The sequence below is a fragment of the Micromys minutus genome (genome assembly GCF_963924665.1).
Source record: "Micromys minutus genome assembly, chromosome: 29".
NCBI classification, from domain to species: Eukaryota; Metazoa; Chordata; class Mammalia; order Rodentia; family Muridae; genus Micromys; species Micromys minutus.
Window position 1 is genome coordinate 31,900,752 of NC_137964.1, and position 16,909 is coordinate 31,917,660.

Here is a 16,909-nt window from a genome sequence, read left to right on the forward strand (position 1 = left end):
GGCCGGGACCCTGGCAGCACTGGGGAGGGTGAGAATGGGACCAGTGCTGGCTCTCTGAGTTAAGTGTTCCCTCTGTAGCCCAGGCTTGCCTCCATCTCTCCATTCTCCCCCTCAGCTGCATTTCTGGGTGCATGACCTCATATCAAGAACCATCTGACTTTTAACTATTCCAGTCATCTGACCCCCGTAAAACCTAAGTGGTTTTAACATCCTTAAGAACCGGTAGCCCCCTGAAAGACAAAAGCCGAACCAAGCATTGTGGTCCTCAAGCTCCAAGCACGTGGAGAATCAACCAGCAACACGAGAAGCCCGGGACCCCTCTGCCCCCTCTGCCCGGTTCAGCTGATATCTTCATACTCACAGTACAGCTGTTGCGAAGGGCATCAAATTTGCGCTGGATTTCATCTCGATGTGCCTTAAAGGGAAGAAAAAGGCGCATTAGAAATCCTTCACAGGGAAGAATGCAACACCACCTGCCATGCACCAAACAGAGTGGCAGCTTGAAAGGCCAGGTGTGCTGTCGCAGAAGGCACAGCATCCGCTTCGCAGAGAACCGATTAATCAGCTCTGAAAATAAGTAACCTTCCCTCCAGCTGACCCCTTTCCAGGCCAGCAGACAGACAGACACACACACACACACAGAGAGAGACAATGTCAGAGAAAAGCAGAGAAGTACAGCTTCACAGACCCTCACACTGACCGGGAGTGAACAGCAGACTCTTTTGAGGCAGCGCTACCCTAAGACAGCAGTGTGGCTGCTGCACTCTGGCTCTTAAATGTCCTCCAGAATCTCTCGTGCTCAAGGCTTGCCTGTGCCCGTGGCACCAACAGGAGGTAGCAGAGTCTTTAAAGCAGGTGGCCTGACTAGAAGTTATACCACGAGAGGTGCTTGAAGAAGATACTGGAACCCTGAACTTTCTCACACCTCCCAAACCCGTCTCTCTGCTTCCCTGCTGCCAGAAAGAAGCAGGCCCTCCACCACGTGCCCCTGACGATGTTCAGCTACGGCACATAAGTAGCATGAGCTAGAACCCCAGGTACCAAGAACACCAGTAACTTCCTTTCCTCCGGTCGAATAACTTGGATACTTTGTCAAAGTCACGGAAAGCTGACTGACACACATCCCCTGGGCTATGTATGCTACAAGCACGTGTAGCCCATGCCTTCGTTCTGGTGAAGGAAGACAGTGGAAAAAAAGGGCTTGACACATGACAGGTCAAAAAGAGCTAAGTGTGCAGAGCAGGGATCCCTGGACTATGACCTAGAAACAAGCATGTCAAGGAGGGATTCTGTCTTTCCACTGCACCCAATCAACAGGCAAGGTCTGATAGACAATGGTTTGGTGAGGAAGGTGAGTCCTGACTTCACAGATGTGACTTAGATCTATAATCCATCCAGTTCAACAGTGCCAGCTGTCCCTCCTTTATGTGACATTCAGAAAAGGTACAGTCAATCAAACCCTGGCATGTCCACATGTATCCACAACTCTAAGCCGCACCCTGAGGTGAGGCAGCATACAATCCATGGAGCACAGGTAGTGACCCTCTGTATGTGTGTGTGTTGGGGGGAGGCGTTCTGCATCCACACATGCAACCATCCACAGACAGAAAATATTCTGAGGGGTGTGCTGGCTGGTTTTATGTCAACTCGACACAAGCTAGAGTCATTATGAAGAGGGGACCTCAACTGAGAAAATGCCTCCATAAGATCTGCCTGTAGGCAAGTCTGTGGTACATTTCATGGGTAAGTGCTGAGGTAGGCAGAAAGCAGCTGGGCAAGCCACGGAGAGCAGGTCAGTCAGCATCACTCCTCCATGGCCTCAGATTTAGCTCCAGCCCCCACTTCCCAGGATGTGGGGCACCTTTCAAGCCATAAGATGAAAGAAACCTTTTCCTTCCCAAGTGACTTCGGTCACTTGTTTTATCACAGTAATAAAAACCCAACTTGGGGCTTGGGGTGGGGGGTGCGGATGCATCGGTACTGACTACAAACAAGGGCTTCCCTCAGCACCTTTCCTGAACAACGCAGTATCCTGTCTTCACAGCATCAACAAGACATGCACAGGGTTCTGGCCCTCACATATAAGGGTTGTGGACATCTTCTAATTCAGGTATAGGTGACAGGTTCTGGAAATCAACCTCAAAAAAGACTATTTCCCTCCTGCATTGGACTACAGGGAAAATGTATTTTTCTTCTGAGTTGTTGTCAGTGTTTGAAACAACAAAGCAAGAAAAGAAAGGAAATAGCCCAGGATAGTCCAGGCCATGACAAAGAGGAAGGAGATAGACCCCAGGTCATGCATGACAGAGAGGAGGAAAAACAGACAGCAAAATCTCAGGAGGCATCTGAGGCTCGAGACTGGAAAGCAAGGAAAGAAGGATGTGTTCCTATGGCTGTTTTAAGAGTTCCAAGATGCTGTGGGAATCACAGATGGAGACAGAAAGGCACCAAGGAACAGGGAGGAAGGCGGGGCTGGGGGTATAGAGAACCATCAAGTCTCAGGTAGAGCCAAAAGAAGTCCTTTTCTTAAAAAGAGAGAAAAAAAAAAAAAGCATTCTCCATAAATGTTTATAAGGTAACTAAAGAAATTAGAACTATGGGCTGGAGAGATGGCTCAGCAGTTAAGAGCAGTGACTGCTCTTCCAGAGGTCCTGAGTTCAATACCCGGCAACCACATGGTGGCTCACAACCATCTGTAATGGGATCCCATGCCCTCTTCTGGTGTGTCTGAAGATAGTAACAATGTATTCATATACAATAAATAAATCTTTTTTTTAAAAAAAAGAGCGTAAAACTACAATGTTCTCTCTAATATGTCCATTTCCCTAGATTTATAAGGTTAGGGACACACTAGAAGACTAGTACACCTGGAGGCACAGCACTAGAAACTGTCCAAAAGAAAACACAAGCGATAACCAACAAAAACAAAACAACAACAAAACCTTCACATACCAACCAGAGAGCTGCAGAGAAGAGAGAGAGAGAGAGAGAGAGAGAGACAGACAGACAGACAGACAGACAGACAGACAGAGCTGAGAGCAGAAACCGAATTAAATTAACTGGAGACTCCGCAGGAGTTCAAAGTGAGCTGGAGAAAATGCTGCAAGAAGTAATGGTCACAAATGTCCACAGTTGCTAAAAGCTACAAACCAACAGGCCCCAAAACTTCAGCAAATCCAAGCCTAAGAAACGCAAAGACAATTATTCCTAAGCACATCACAGTCTAAATGCTTAAAACCAGCAGTGAGAAATTCAAACAAGCCAGAGAAAGCCATTACACAGAGAGCAGAGGCTAGGTGCTGGGTGGCCGTCCCCCAGGTTGGACGTGGCTATTGCCATCCTGGACCAGGACAACCCTCATTACCAGTTTGGGGCCTCATGGGGCAGAGGAAAGGGAAAGGCTTTCCCTGACAATACACAGCAATAAGAAATGGCCGAAGGGAAGAAACGCTATGTTATGGCTGCCTTAAGCTGCCCGTGTTCCTACAAGTAACCATAATAAATTCATTGGTTCACCAAGTCAGACATGGGTGGAGTGATTTCTCTGGTCTGCAGTTGCCGTACTAGACTCCCCAGTTAGAAACCTTCTTGGGAAGAGTTTCTATCACTATGATAGAACATCATGACCAAAAGTAATTTAGGCAAGAAAGGGTTTATTTGCTTTATAAGGGGAAGTCAGAGCAGGAACTCAAGCAGGGTAGAAAGCTGGAGGCAGAAACTGAAGCAGCCTTGCTCCACAAGACTCATTCAGCATGCTTTCTTATACAACCAGGCACACCTGCCTAGAGGATGGTACCGCCCACAGTGGGCTGGGCCCTCCCACATCAGTCAGTAATCAAGAAAATGCTCCACAGGTTTGCTCATGGGCCAAATTGATGGGAACCTTTTCTAGTTTACAGCTTCTCCTCCCAGATGACCCTGGCTTGTGTCAGGTTGACAAAATCGAAAATCCTAGGTGGCACAGACAGAGTAACAAGAAAGTCAAGTCCTTGGACGGTGCTATGAAAGGGTTGAGCCTGAGGACGGTATAGCAGCATCTTAAACACGGCAATACACACTAGCACGCACGCATACCAATGCAAGCTTACCCACATACACTCAAAAATTCGTACACACACATGCAGATACACACGCACATGTATACACACACCACATACATGCACTGAGCCACTGACAGTACGGCCATGTCCTATCATTGACGGGAGCACTGATTACAAAACAGGAAACTGGCCCCTTGTGGGTGTCGGCACCACCATCAGCTCTAAATTACAACCACCCCGCTGATCCCAGAATGAAACTTGTAAGAGGGGCTGGAGAGAGGGTTCAGCAGTGAAGAGCATCTGATCTTGTAGGGGACCTGAACTCTGTTCCCAGCGTCTACTCAGCAGCAAGCAATCATCTGGAACTCTACTTTCAGGTGATCTAGCTCCCTCTTATGGCTACCCTGGGTACTGCATACACACAGTGCAGTCATGCAGACAAAACACATAAAATAAAAACAAATCTTATTTTAAAAACTGAAAAGAAAATGGTTTGAGTTATGTTGGTTTTTTTTTTTAAACGGAGAGAAGGAAAACGACACAACATACATTCAAGTATGGTGATATACCTAAGACAAGCTTTGGATCTGGCCAGTGAAACCACTGGGTGCTAATTAAGTATTGGGTTACAGGAAATATTTATGCTCTAAACATTATCAGGGCCTCAGAAATTGAAGATGTTGGCATAGGGAAATACACCGACCAGACAACATTGTTCTGGAAACATCCAAACCGCAGGCGCTTGCAGTGTCCTCAGGCCCACTTGGGAAGCCAGAGCTAGAGACCACACTGCTGACCCAGGCCGAGTAGACCACAGTCGGCCCGCCTAGGGGCCAGCGACACTCTCCAGCTGTCTCCTGGAGTCTTCACCAACTCAGTAATTGGGAGAAAAGTTAAAGGGAAAGGAACCATGGTGAAAGATGTTGAAATTATTTAATCCTGACCCGGGATTTCTACCCAACCTTTGGTCATTTAGTCCCCAGATAAAAAAAACATACACAGTATTTATGTTTACAAAAACTTTGAAGCTACCATAGGTCAGGAGTCATGAGAATGTACCCCTGAGGGCTGGCCAGATGACACACAGTAACAACTCGGGTATCGATAGGAAAGTAGATTCTAACAGCATGTAGTAGGCCCGGCTCTTAAGTTGTTTAAGGCTTTTGGTAAATATTGAAAGTTTTTTTTTTTTTTTTTTTTTTTTTTTTTATCCAGGATTAAATAAGTTCTACAACAGAAAGAGTGAAGGGCCACAGGGCCAAGGACAGAAAGTGCCTGGGTGACCTGCCTCCTGGGACCCACAGCCCGCAGCCTCTGTCCTTTCTCCACTGTCATGCCCCAAGTTCACATCTTGGCTATTACACCAACCACTTACTAATTAGACCTGAGGCTTAATGTCTGTGTGAAGGAATGAGAGCCTGCTTGATTAATGACTCCAGCAAATCAAAAGCAATGGCTTTGGGCTCTGTAACCGCACTGCGCAGAAAGCAGGATCTTTTCATTGGTGCCCCAGCTTTTTACCCCCCAGTATTCAGCTAAATCTCTTGTCCAAATGAGTAAAGGAACATGGGGTCAGGACGAGGGAACCACCCATGAAGCCTTGCTGGTGCATACAGACGCTCACCACTTCTTTCCCAGGCTACTCAGAGTAATCCAAACCTCAGCTGCACACCTAGGTCTCTACCTCACAGGAAGGGACGGCGCCATCCTCTGGATGAAATGCAGACAGAAAATTCACTAGCGTGGTTCTGCTACAGTCTAACTCTGCTGCAGGTGCCTCGACTCAATCTCCACCAATTTTGGTGCAAAAGCAATCAACCAGATGGGTAAAGTGAGAATGGGGGAGCAGAGCAGGCACAAGGACCCCGAGCTGTTTCTGCCAGCTCCTTCAATGAGAACTGTAACGTGACCGAGTTCGAGTTCCATCTAATTTGTCGCAGGGGTGGAGGCCACCCTAAGTAAACTGCTTCCCTCCCAGCCAGGGAGATGACCGCCTCTTTGAATTAAGCAATAAGAGCCCATTCGACCATTCCTTTTTACTGATAAAAACATCCTGCCAGGAGGCTCGCCAACCTCCTACCAGATTGTCTAAGATCCGGCTGATCTACCTTGATTGATGCTCATGTTGGATCTGAATGTGGGCCTTGAACAAAGAGAAAGGAATAAAGTATGCATTTATGGTAGTTTTCCCTTTTCTTAGAAAATACGTCCTTTGGAACCAAGTCAAGCAAGACTTTTACTTGGCAGCCCTATGCTGCCCAGAACCAGGTCTGAGACCCTATATCAAGGAGAAGGGAAATGTTGAGGGGCCTTGGAATGGACAGGAATCGAATTGTATTGGGGTATGCTGTCCCAGGACAGGGACAGCAGCACAAAGGGGTGATGTGGGAGGTTCCGAAGGACAAGAATGGAAGCATTTGGGGGGGGTTCCCCAAAACATGTCTGCCAATAGCTGCCTGACCCACGGCATTTCTGCTGTTTCTTTCTTCCTCGGGCCACAGTCCTCTGTGTGGCAGCTTAAGCCCTCTCGGGCTGAGGCCCCATTCTGGCCAGCGCCAGCTTCTCCCATCAGTCTGAGCAAAGCCTACCTTCATGTGCAGGAGCAAGAGACACTGAACAAGTGAAGGCTTTTGTTTTGTTTCTTTGTAAAGATTCTTGGAGGCAGTGAGCTCATCTGACTAAATTAAGTCGTGACTAGCTGCTGTTGGAGGCTTCAGGCAGACACGGCACACTCCACCCAGCAGCAGAGCAGGATTTAAGGGACTCATTTCCCACAGATAAACGGCGGTGACGCACGCTCTATTTTATGTCCTCCTCTGTCCAAACAGGGGCACGAGGAGATGTATGGCCGCTGCCTGCCCTCCCAGTCCCCACGGAGCAGTGAGACCCATGTCTCATCTTTGGGCACTGCCAAGAAAAAGGAATCAGGAGCTGATCCCGAGAGGGGGCTGGCATCACAGTGTTAGGCACAGAGCGAGTGCTCGTCAGCACCGATTAACTCACTGAAGTCTCTCTCCTCGTTTCAGAGCTCAGATGCTCACACTGGGAAAGTAGACCACACAATGCACTAACAGTGGTTCTCCCGCTGGCACACACTCCGCAAAGACTCTCCTTCCTCCCGTGCCCCTACTTTCTGTTTGCCTCCTCCATCTTATGGTATCCAGTGGCGTTCAATCCATTCTCAAAGCAGAACATTAAACAGAGATGGCACCGGCATCTCCCCCACCCAGACCAGATATTGGGGACACGTGGCATCATGATGAGTGTCTCATAGAGATGATAGAACTTTGGGGCACAGGGCTCCCTTACAGGAGGCGCGCTTTACCGCTGCTGTCATGCAGGCCATTGTGGTCTCACTGGTCTCCACAACAGCCTGTCCCTAAAACATCACCTTCTCCATCTTGTTTAAGTGATGGGATTTCTTAAACCCAACAACAGGAGGCAACTTGTAGGAATAAAACTAGTTTAAAGATACATAGATACACACACACACACACACACACACACACACACACTTACCTTTCAAACAAGGTAAGTCATAAAGAGCCTATGCTAAAGACCTATAGAAGTTAAGGCTACTTTGAGAGACACAGAAACACTGGCTGGTGTAGGCAGGGCCAACATCCAAGTGGGATTGGAATTGATAATATACCCATTTAAAAAAAAAATAAATCACTGAATAAATCAGCTGCATTGTGCCCTGCCCACAGAAAAGGGCACCCTGACCAGCAGGCATGACTGTGCCCATCTGCTTGGCAGGAACAGTGTGTTACTATGAGAAATGTGTGGGCACATCTGATATAACCCCTGAAGCTCATTCCACTTTCAGAGTCTGTGCCCACCATGCAGCTTTCTACAAATAACAGGGCTGGCTTGCTTTCCTTAAAGATTATCTTTGGGTGCATGTGTGCATGCGTGTGTTGTGGAGTAGGGGGTAACAGTGTCTGTTAGAGGCCCAGAAGAAGGCATCAGATCCCATGGAGCTAGGAGTTACCCGATATGGGTGCTGGGAACCAAACGCCGGTCTTCTGGAATAGAAGCCAGTGCTTGTAACCATGGAGCCATCTCTCCAGCCCTCAGTGTTGGGGTCCTCTAAGCAGACTGTCCTGAAGTGGGAGATGTCAGGATCACCCACCCAGAGAATTCTGGTCAACTCAGCAGGCCCATCTTGCTCTGGAAGCTGATGACTAGCGTTCTCCAGGAAAGTCTCAGTGAGTTCTGCCTGTCATCCTGGATCGGTCCCTGAATAACGGTCACTGTGGGGATGGCCAAAAAATCTTCCAAAAAGAAGGGAGGTGTGAGGTCACTGCTGTCTTCTCACGTTCAAATGCAGGAGAGCTCTCTCCAGCTCGGTAAACTTGTCTCTCAGAAACAGCAGGTTTGATAAGTTGCTTTTGGAGAGAATCTCTTTCATTCAGGAGAGTTTTTCCCACAGAGATCATACAAGAAGATCATAAAAAACATGAACGAGGCTGGAGAGATGGCTCATGGGTTAAGAGTGGGTCCTGCAATTCCATATAACCAAGTTCTAGAGGACACAAGGTTGGTTCCAGCATCATGTCACGATATCCTGCAACCTCAGCTGCAATGTCTCTGCCGCCCTCCTTTGGCCTCTGCAGGTACTGCACCCACAAGGCATAGATTCACACAGACCCACTTACTACTAAATAAAAATGAACCAAAGGGGGAAAGAAAACAAAAAACAAAAAACAACAACAACAACAAAAAAAAAAAAATAACCCCAGAAAGCACAGGAGTGTGCACCTGGGGTCCCAGCAACTGGGAAACAGAGGCAGGGGGATTATAAAGTCAAGACTACCCAGAACTACACAATAAGTCCTCATCTTAAGATGTGAAAAGAATAAAGTAAAATAAAGACACAAAGCAGAATCTACACATTAAAGAAACAGTTGACACAAACAAGGCCAAGCAGGAGAAAAGCCACAAAAGAACCAAACAAAACAAGACCCAGGAGTAAGGCCTTAGAAGTAGATGGCTGCGGGGCAGAAATTATTACTTCTCCTTCTGGTTATTAAAAACCAAAGAAGACCCAAACACACAACAGACTCTAGCTGAAGTGAGCCTTCAACAACAGATAAACACAGGAGGGAGGGTCTTCCCGGAGGAGCTGCTGTAGCCAACAAAGGAGAAGACTGTCTACACAAGCTGGTTCTCCACCCACCATCTGCACCCAGGAAGCTTTTTCCCCCTTTCTCTTGACATCTCTAAGAGTAAACAAAGACACTTGGCGCCTACTCTCATCCGGGCTAAGACCTCCTGAACCTGCCGGAGACACTCGCTCGCAGACTCACCGTGAGCGCCTGGATCTCCTCCTCCGCTTCTGCGGTTGTCTCCTCCAGCTCTGTCTTCGCCTGGCGGAGCTGGCTCTCCAGGGCAGCCCGGGCGGCCTGCAGGGCCGTCAGCTGGGACTCACGCTCCTGCAGGGACAGCTGCAGCTCTGTGAGCTGCCGCTTCAGCTCCAGTTTCTGCTCCTCGTGCTCCAGGCTGACCTGCGGAGATCGGGTCTGTGTTGGGCATGCCTGAACACATGCAGAAATGTCACCTTCCTCTAGACAGGACAGTACAGCTGCTAACCAGGCTGGCCTTAAACTCACAGAGATCTGCCTGCTTCTGCCCCACTACCACCCAGCCAGCATAGCTTCTTGAAGAACAAGTATACAGCAGTGGTGTCCCCTGTGGCCTGAAGCACACCTGAGATGCATAGAGGTTCTATGCCAACGTTTTCCTCTCTTCCAAAAGGCATCTGGGCAGCTACAGGTTTAGGTAGCAGTGAGCAGAGTCCTAGAGCCCATGCCCTATTGACCATCCCTTACTCAGATGCTTAGGAAGCCTTCCAAAGGAAGGCAAGACAGACAAGGGAGTCTCGGATGGAAACTACTGAATCATCCGGATGAGAAGAACATTTAAAGGTAAATGGATAGAAATAACATCTATTAGTAACAAAGACACCTTCATAATCAGAATGCAAATGCCACAATGGGCTGGAGCCTCTTCCTTCTAGATATTCTCATGCTGCTTTATTCCCATTAGGTATCCTGCAATAATGTCATGTTTTGAGGTAAGCCCTCTTCCCTCCATCTGCCCAAGCATCCACCCTTCTACTCGATCTTTTATGTATTCACTGAAGGAAACTTTAATGAGCTATCTCTGTGTCGAGGAGGATATGGAGAAGAAAGACAGCCTGCACTGCCAAGTTTAAGAGCGAGACTGAAGTCGCTTTCTGCAGCCAAGTGTGATGGTCAGGACATGGAAGGCTACTGCAGAAAGAACAGAGGGACAGCAGCTGACTCTGAAAGTCAGTGGTTAGGGAGCACCAGCTGCTCCTGCAGAGGACCCAAACTCAGTTCCCCACACCCACATCTGGCAGCTCACCACCACCTGCAACCCCAACTCCCCGTGATCTGATACCCTCCTCTGGCCTTGGGGGGCACAGATCAATACAAAGAGCAATGAGCTGCCCTGGGGACAACGAGGGCCCAGGTGAAGTACCCAGGAAGAGCAGAGCAAGAGACTTTAGTTTCAGGAGATCTGACGCCTTCTTCTGGCCTCTGCAGGCACTGCAAATACTCAGTACAGTACACACACACACACACACACACCACGAAGAGCAACAATTGAAGGAGTCAAATCAGATGGTAAAGGGGCTGGAGAGAGAACACGTGATTTTTTGTGAGCCTAGCATACACAAGGCCCTGGTCAAGTTCGATTGGGATATTTTTTCAGTCAGAGAAAGTGAGGCATCCAAGAGGTGTGAACGGAAGGAAGACCACAGCAGGGATGAAGCCATTCCAGGACCGTGTCCTCACTCTACAGGAGCTCACAGCAGAGGGGCACCGGGGCCACACCCAGCAGGGAAGGAACTTCAGAAAAGGCAACATCCACATCCCAGCTCACCAGAGCAAAGATTTAACCAACAATACTTGTGGTTAATTTGAATGGGGGCAGGGAACGAGGGACAGAGGGAGTTAAGGGTCTGTGGTGTGTCCAAACGGGCACCTCATAGAGAGGGAGCTCGGTGACTCCGGCAGAGGAGGAAAAGAAGCTGTGTGAAGTAAAAGGTAGGAGACTCAGCACTAACACGCTGAAGTTCACCCCGTGCGGACGCGCTCCAGTGCGGCGTACAGTCTTCTGCAACAACGGCTCAGAAGCTCCAGAGAAAGTCCGGGTGGCCAGTCTAGACCTGGCCGCCCTTAGCATGCTAGTGAGAGCTAAAGCCAACAGTCCAAGATCCTCAAGTGACAGCAACCAAGACAAGCTGGCCACAGAAACAGTCTTAACTACTTAACAGTCCCAGGACCGCTCAGGCCAGCTTCCTGAGCACCCGAAGAGCGAGTGCCACTGTCACCTCCATCTGTCACCTCCACTCTACAGGAGCAAACTGCACCTCGAAGAGATCAGGCAATTATACAAAATGTTACACAGCTTAAAAAAAAAAAACAAAAACAAAAACAAATACAAAATAAAAAGATGGCAGGGCTGGCACTCGAACCCAGGAAGTATGGTGGGAGTTTGTGTTTGCAAACATGATGTCTTACTGTTTGTCTCAGTAAGATACCAGCTGTCAGAGCTGAGACTCCACCAGCAAGCCTGAGAATCCCCAGATGTCCTTTGGCAAAACCAGGAGCCATGGGTGCGACTGAGCCAAGGAGAAATCAGGTAGCTGAACGCTGGCAAGCGCTCAGAGCCCCGAGGGGGCCATAGAAAGAGTTCCCACTGCACACAGAGGCTACAGAGAAGCTCAGGGCCATTTAAGGCAGAGCAGACTCGAGATTAGGGCCTCGGCCCCAAATCTCAGAACCAGCATGTCACCCAGAGACGATGGACTGGCCCTGTTCTATTTAGAGCTAAACTCCAAACTCCCAGGGAGAATACAGAGCCCTGAGCCTCTTATGAAACCTTTTATGTTCCTCCTACCATTCTGGTGGTAGGGAAAGTGATCAACTATTCAAGGAAGAACCACCAAACTCCCCTGAGGACTATGGTTTCCCAGGTGAGCTACTGCACAGCGTGGGCTCAGTAAGATGGACAGACAGACATGGAAAGGAGAGAGAAAGACAGCCGCTATGGCCAGGCTGAGAGCCTATGTCATAGGTCTGTAGCCAGCCCCCTGCACACACTGGACATCTCATGGTCCTCATTAAGTCGTGCTGAAGGAGGAACTGACTGTCAGCAGATGCATCAGTCTGCACAGCCCCACATAGCCTTAAATGGGAGACATCAGCACTCACACTCCAGACGAGACTGAAGCATGAACTTAGTTATCAACAGAAAGCTACAGGGTCAGCAAGAGGGCTCAAGAGGTTAAAAAGCTTGCAGCCAAGCCTGAACAGCCTGAGTTTGATCTCCAGAGCCTGAGTGGTAGGAGAAAACCAAACTCTCAAAAGTTGCTCTCCGACTGCCACAGGCATGCTGTGGCGTGTGTAAATATGCATTGCATGCATTCGATACCATCTTCTAAACTGGTAATAAACAGAGGTGAATTTGAACCCGAAACCATGTGGCCCAGTCTCTATTCTTAGTCACCATGTGCAAGGCCTCCACTGTGTGCTCACTGGCTCCAGGATCCCCCCCCTCACCAAACCTCTCCAGGATCCCCCCCCACCAAACCTCTCCAGGATCCCCCCCCCCCAAACCTCTCCATGCCCCCCCTCACCTCTCTCAGTCTCGTCTCCAGCTCCAGCAGTCGATTCTTGTCACTGTGATCTTGGTGGCTGATCTTCTCCAGTTGCTCTTCCAGCTTCCGGTTCTGGGCCTCCAGCTTCCCAGCCTGTGTCTCCAGATAAAATTTCTGCTGCCTGAGTTCTGAGATCATCTCTTCCTGGGCCTTCCTGGTAGGGGTGGGGTGGGAGTATCCCAAGAGAATTATCAGAGGTAAACATGACAGACGGGGTGAGAAAGTACATCTTAAGCAAGTGGGCTGTAGGCATGCCAAGGTTAGCCCTGCCCTGAGGCAGGCTCATCAGACGGGGCGCCTGGGACCCTTTCAGGCATGGGTGCTCCGAGTCCCCGCCTGCTGGATTAAGTAAGCAACAGGCGCTGCCACCTCAGGCCTTTCACAGACCTTTTCATTTCTCTTTTGAGCCTGTTCACAGAGAAGCAAAAGGTCTCCTTTGAACAGAGGTACCCTCCTCAGAGCATGGAATGCATGCTCTGTGAAAGACACTGCCATCGCTCTTTCTAGAACCCTGTGTGAGCTCCTTCTCCATTCCACCAACTGCAACAGGTATCAAAACCAAGTCCCAGAGACCTCAGAGCAGCGGATCCAACTGGTTCATGTTATGATGCAAATGTTTTCACAGATCTCTAAAGGGATAAACATTCCTGAAAAATGTAATCCTTCTGGCAGGAGGACTGGAACCTGGCCCTCCTTGCTACCCTCAGGCATAGCTCCTCCAGCAGAAGGCACAGCCGAAAGCCAGGTGCGCAGAAGGTGATCTCCTGCCGACTGAGAGCAAGTTGGGATGGGGAAGAGGGACGGCAGCTTCCCCAAACCAAACTCTAACCATTAGGCTCAGGAACCTTCTCTGTGGTCCAGAAGGGGCTTGAAGGTTCAGAGTACTGGATTCTAAGCGGGCTGTGGAGGATAGAGACCCTCAGAGGACAGGAAAGCCACACAGGTGTGCACAGGAAGGCTGAGCCGATGCGTGCACACACTGAGCCAGTTGGGAGTTCCATCAGACAGAAGAACAGCCTTTCTGTACCAGCGGAGGTACAGCACTTGCGGGAAGCGTGCTTACATGTTCCTCTGGGTGAAGAGACTGCTGTTTGCCGCAAGCTTGTTGGCTTCCGACAGCTCCACGATCCTCTGCTCCAGCGATCTGATCTTGGAATCCATCGCATTGATCATCTGAAACACAGGAGACACCCCACACATGAGGGGTCACATGAAGGGAAGGTGGGCCTTGGGAGCCAAACTGAAAATCTCCTTAGAAATCCACAGATTGGCCAGAGGCAGTGAGAGCAGCCACCAGGCTGTACCCTGAAAGTCACAGGCGTCATTGCCCAGGGGATGGTATTCAGTTGGTTTTTCAACCGAAGTCAGGGTCTTCTCACTAAGTGGCCTGAGTCAAAAACACATGGTGGGGCCTCATGAGAGGCCACCATCCTACACAGAAGCAGGCCTCTTTACCTCCAGTGTCCTATGTATATAAGCTGGACCTTCAGGAGCTTCTGACCTGAACATATACATACATACATAACGTATTCCTCTACACGCTGACCTGAACATATACATACAGACATATATACATACATACACACACACATACATAACGTATTCCTCTACACTCACACTTTCCTAACTTATTAGACAGTACTCAGTGAGGGTGGAGGAGGGTGGGTGCTGGCTAAAATAGAACGTGTTCAGGACCCTCCCTTGGAGAGACGGGAGGCAATGGCACCAAACCCAGTGTCCTTCTGCATGCAAGGCAAGTGCCTGAGCGCTGAGTCCTTCCCTTGGGAATTCTGGGGTGGAGAGCCCCAGTGGGCATCTGGGACAATACAGATTTACAAGCATCACAGACCAGTCCCATGCCCAGCAAGTTTAAGTTGGAAGAGAAACTAGAACATTTTAAAGAGAGACTGAGGTGGGAGACTGGGGGCCACTTGGCGCTGTCCAGAGGCCTTCTGAAAGACCACACCGCAGTAGGCCACCATTCCGATTCATAGATCTGCCACTGCTCCTTTGGGACAAGAAGCTGTTTCTGAGAAAGCTTCCTGGTACCTATAAACCTTGTATGATATGGGGAGAGCATGTTCCCAGATGAAATGGGGGAACTCTTGGCCTCACCCATAACCCCTTCCTGCGAAGTACCCACCGCCTTCTGCTCGCTGAGGATCTTGCCCTTCTCGTGGGCCTCCTCCTCGTGTCTCTGCATCATGTTCTCCAGGTTCTCCTTGTCGGCCAGGTCCTTCTTTATCTGACTGTCCAACACCTATGGAGACATCGGCATGTAAATATCCCAGGAGGCTGTGTGGGGTGGTGGGGAGGCGGGGAGGGGGCAGAGAGACAGCAGAGGAGCCTCCAGACTTCAAGAGAAGCTGAAACCTGAACAGAGTCTATTAACCAAGATGACGTGCGGGCATGAGCCAAAACTTAGGTGACCGTGACTGAGGGGCCTACTGTAAAGTCAGCAGCTCCAAAGACCAGTATGTGTACAAGAGAGGGAGAGAGGGAGAAAGGGAGAGAGGGAGAGAGGGAGAGAGGGAGAGAGGGAGAGAGAGAGGAGAGAGAGGAGAGAAGGAGAGGAGAGAGAGTATATGGGTCAGCATCTAGTCCTGCAGAGTGAATCGAATTGCATTTGAGAACGTTACGTTACCTGGGGGTGTTTTTCTTAGCCAATACACCAGTAGTTTTCGGAACATGCCTTGCTCCTAATTTGTACAAAGTGAATTCTGGATACTCCCAAGTCATGCATCTCAGAAGGAGAGGAACTGAAGGGCCAGGGTGAGTCTGGGTGACTGAGGCTGATGTTCTGACACAGCCAGGGATAAGAAAATGTTACCCAGCAGTATGTGGGTGGGAAAGATAAGGGGGGGAATGGCTTTTTTCCTCTGATGTAACCAGGATGAAAAGTCCCTGGAAAAAGACACTGTTCCCAGGAAGAGAGAAATGCTGTGTTTCCAGGCTCACCCTGCTACTGTGAGCACCTTCTATTCCTAAAGAAGAAAAGTGACAGGGTAATGGTGTCACCAAACACCAGCTTGATCTAATGTTCTACGAGGCATTTGGCCCTCCCAATAGCCGAACCCCAAGGGACAGAGAGGAAAAAAGATATTGAAGTCCCTCAAGCCTTTGACCAAGCAAGAGCCAATGCTCCTGGTTACAAAGGACTCATTTTGCCTTTGTGAACGACACCCACTGCCATCCAGAACAACAAGAGGAGACTGGGAATAAAGCTCCCAGAATTGGGGTCACAGATGGAATTTGAAATATGCCTTTCCCACAATGTCTATTGTGAGGGGCCCTTTACAGCTTCTCGGGACATCATCCCTAAAAAAAGAGCCAGTCAGCAGGGAAGGGTCCACAGGAGGAAGAAAAGAACAAACTTCAAAGAAGGCTTTAAACTAGAACTGACTGGTGGGGGAACAAGAGCGGATGTTGTGGAGACCGGAAGGTGGAGAGCTGGGTCATGAGAAGCTGAGTCTTCCGTGGGGTGAAGTGACCGCTCTGTTGGATTTCTGAGGGTGGTTCTAAAATTATGAGCAAGAAATACAGTGGATCCAGGGTAAGACCAGGGGTATGACAGAGACGGCCTTAGACAGGCTTGAACCAGACACAATAGAAAGGCTAACAAGCAGACGTCTGTGTGGATCCAAGTAGAGAAGGCAGAAAGAAGGAAACAGCGTTTTCTCAATATTCCCCAGGGGTCTGCACTGTAACGTTCTGTCTAGCCAGAGGGATGGAGACTGCATAGCAAACACAAAGTCCAGTCTCAGGAGGCCTTCTTTTTTTCAGGGTGCTAATGCAAAGGAAGGCGTGGCCAAGATGACTGTTCTAAATCAGACCTGGACCTTGGCAGCGATGGGTTCCAATAAGACCTGCATATGGACCAGAAGGGTCAAGCCTTCACCCAGAATAGAAGGATCTCAGTTCTGACAGGGTCCAACTGTCAGGAAGATGATGACAAAGATGGGGGCGGGGACAGAGATGTAAGACAGCACGTGCCTGTGGACTGGCATTTCAATATCTGCTCGAAAACCCGCACAGTGGATTTCACCCGGGTCGCCATCATCGTGTACTTGGGCCAGGAGACTATCATATAAAATCTCATCCCAAACGTTAAAGTCTGGAAACCAGTACAAATCCCAAACTAAACTGTATGGTCAGGGACGAGATCACACAGGAT

At 49.2% G+C, this 16,909-nt stretch overlaps 1 protein-coding gene across 1 annotated transcript in view; it reads right to left on the reverse strand.

Annotated features, from left to right (window-relative positions):
- The window catches only part of CIT (citron rho-interacting serine/threonine kinase), a gene marked incomplete at both ends in the record, with an annotated part of 147,748 nt that overhangs the window by 40,242 nt on the left and 90,597 nt on the right, over positions 1–16,909 (reverse strand). The window contains 5 exons of the mRNA XM_080940451.1: positions 362–415; positions 9,353–9,550; positions 12,715–12,889; positions 13,799–13,908; positions 14,879–14,995. Of these exons, the coding sequence (XP_080796577.1) occupies positions 362–415; positions 9,353–9,550; positions 12,715–12,889; positions 13,799–13,908; positions 14,879–14,995 (654 nt within the window). The remainder of the gene's footprint in view (positions 1–361; positions 416–9,352; positions 9,551–12,714; positions 12,890–13,798; positions 13,909–14,878; positions 14,996–16,909) is intronic.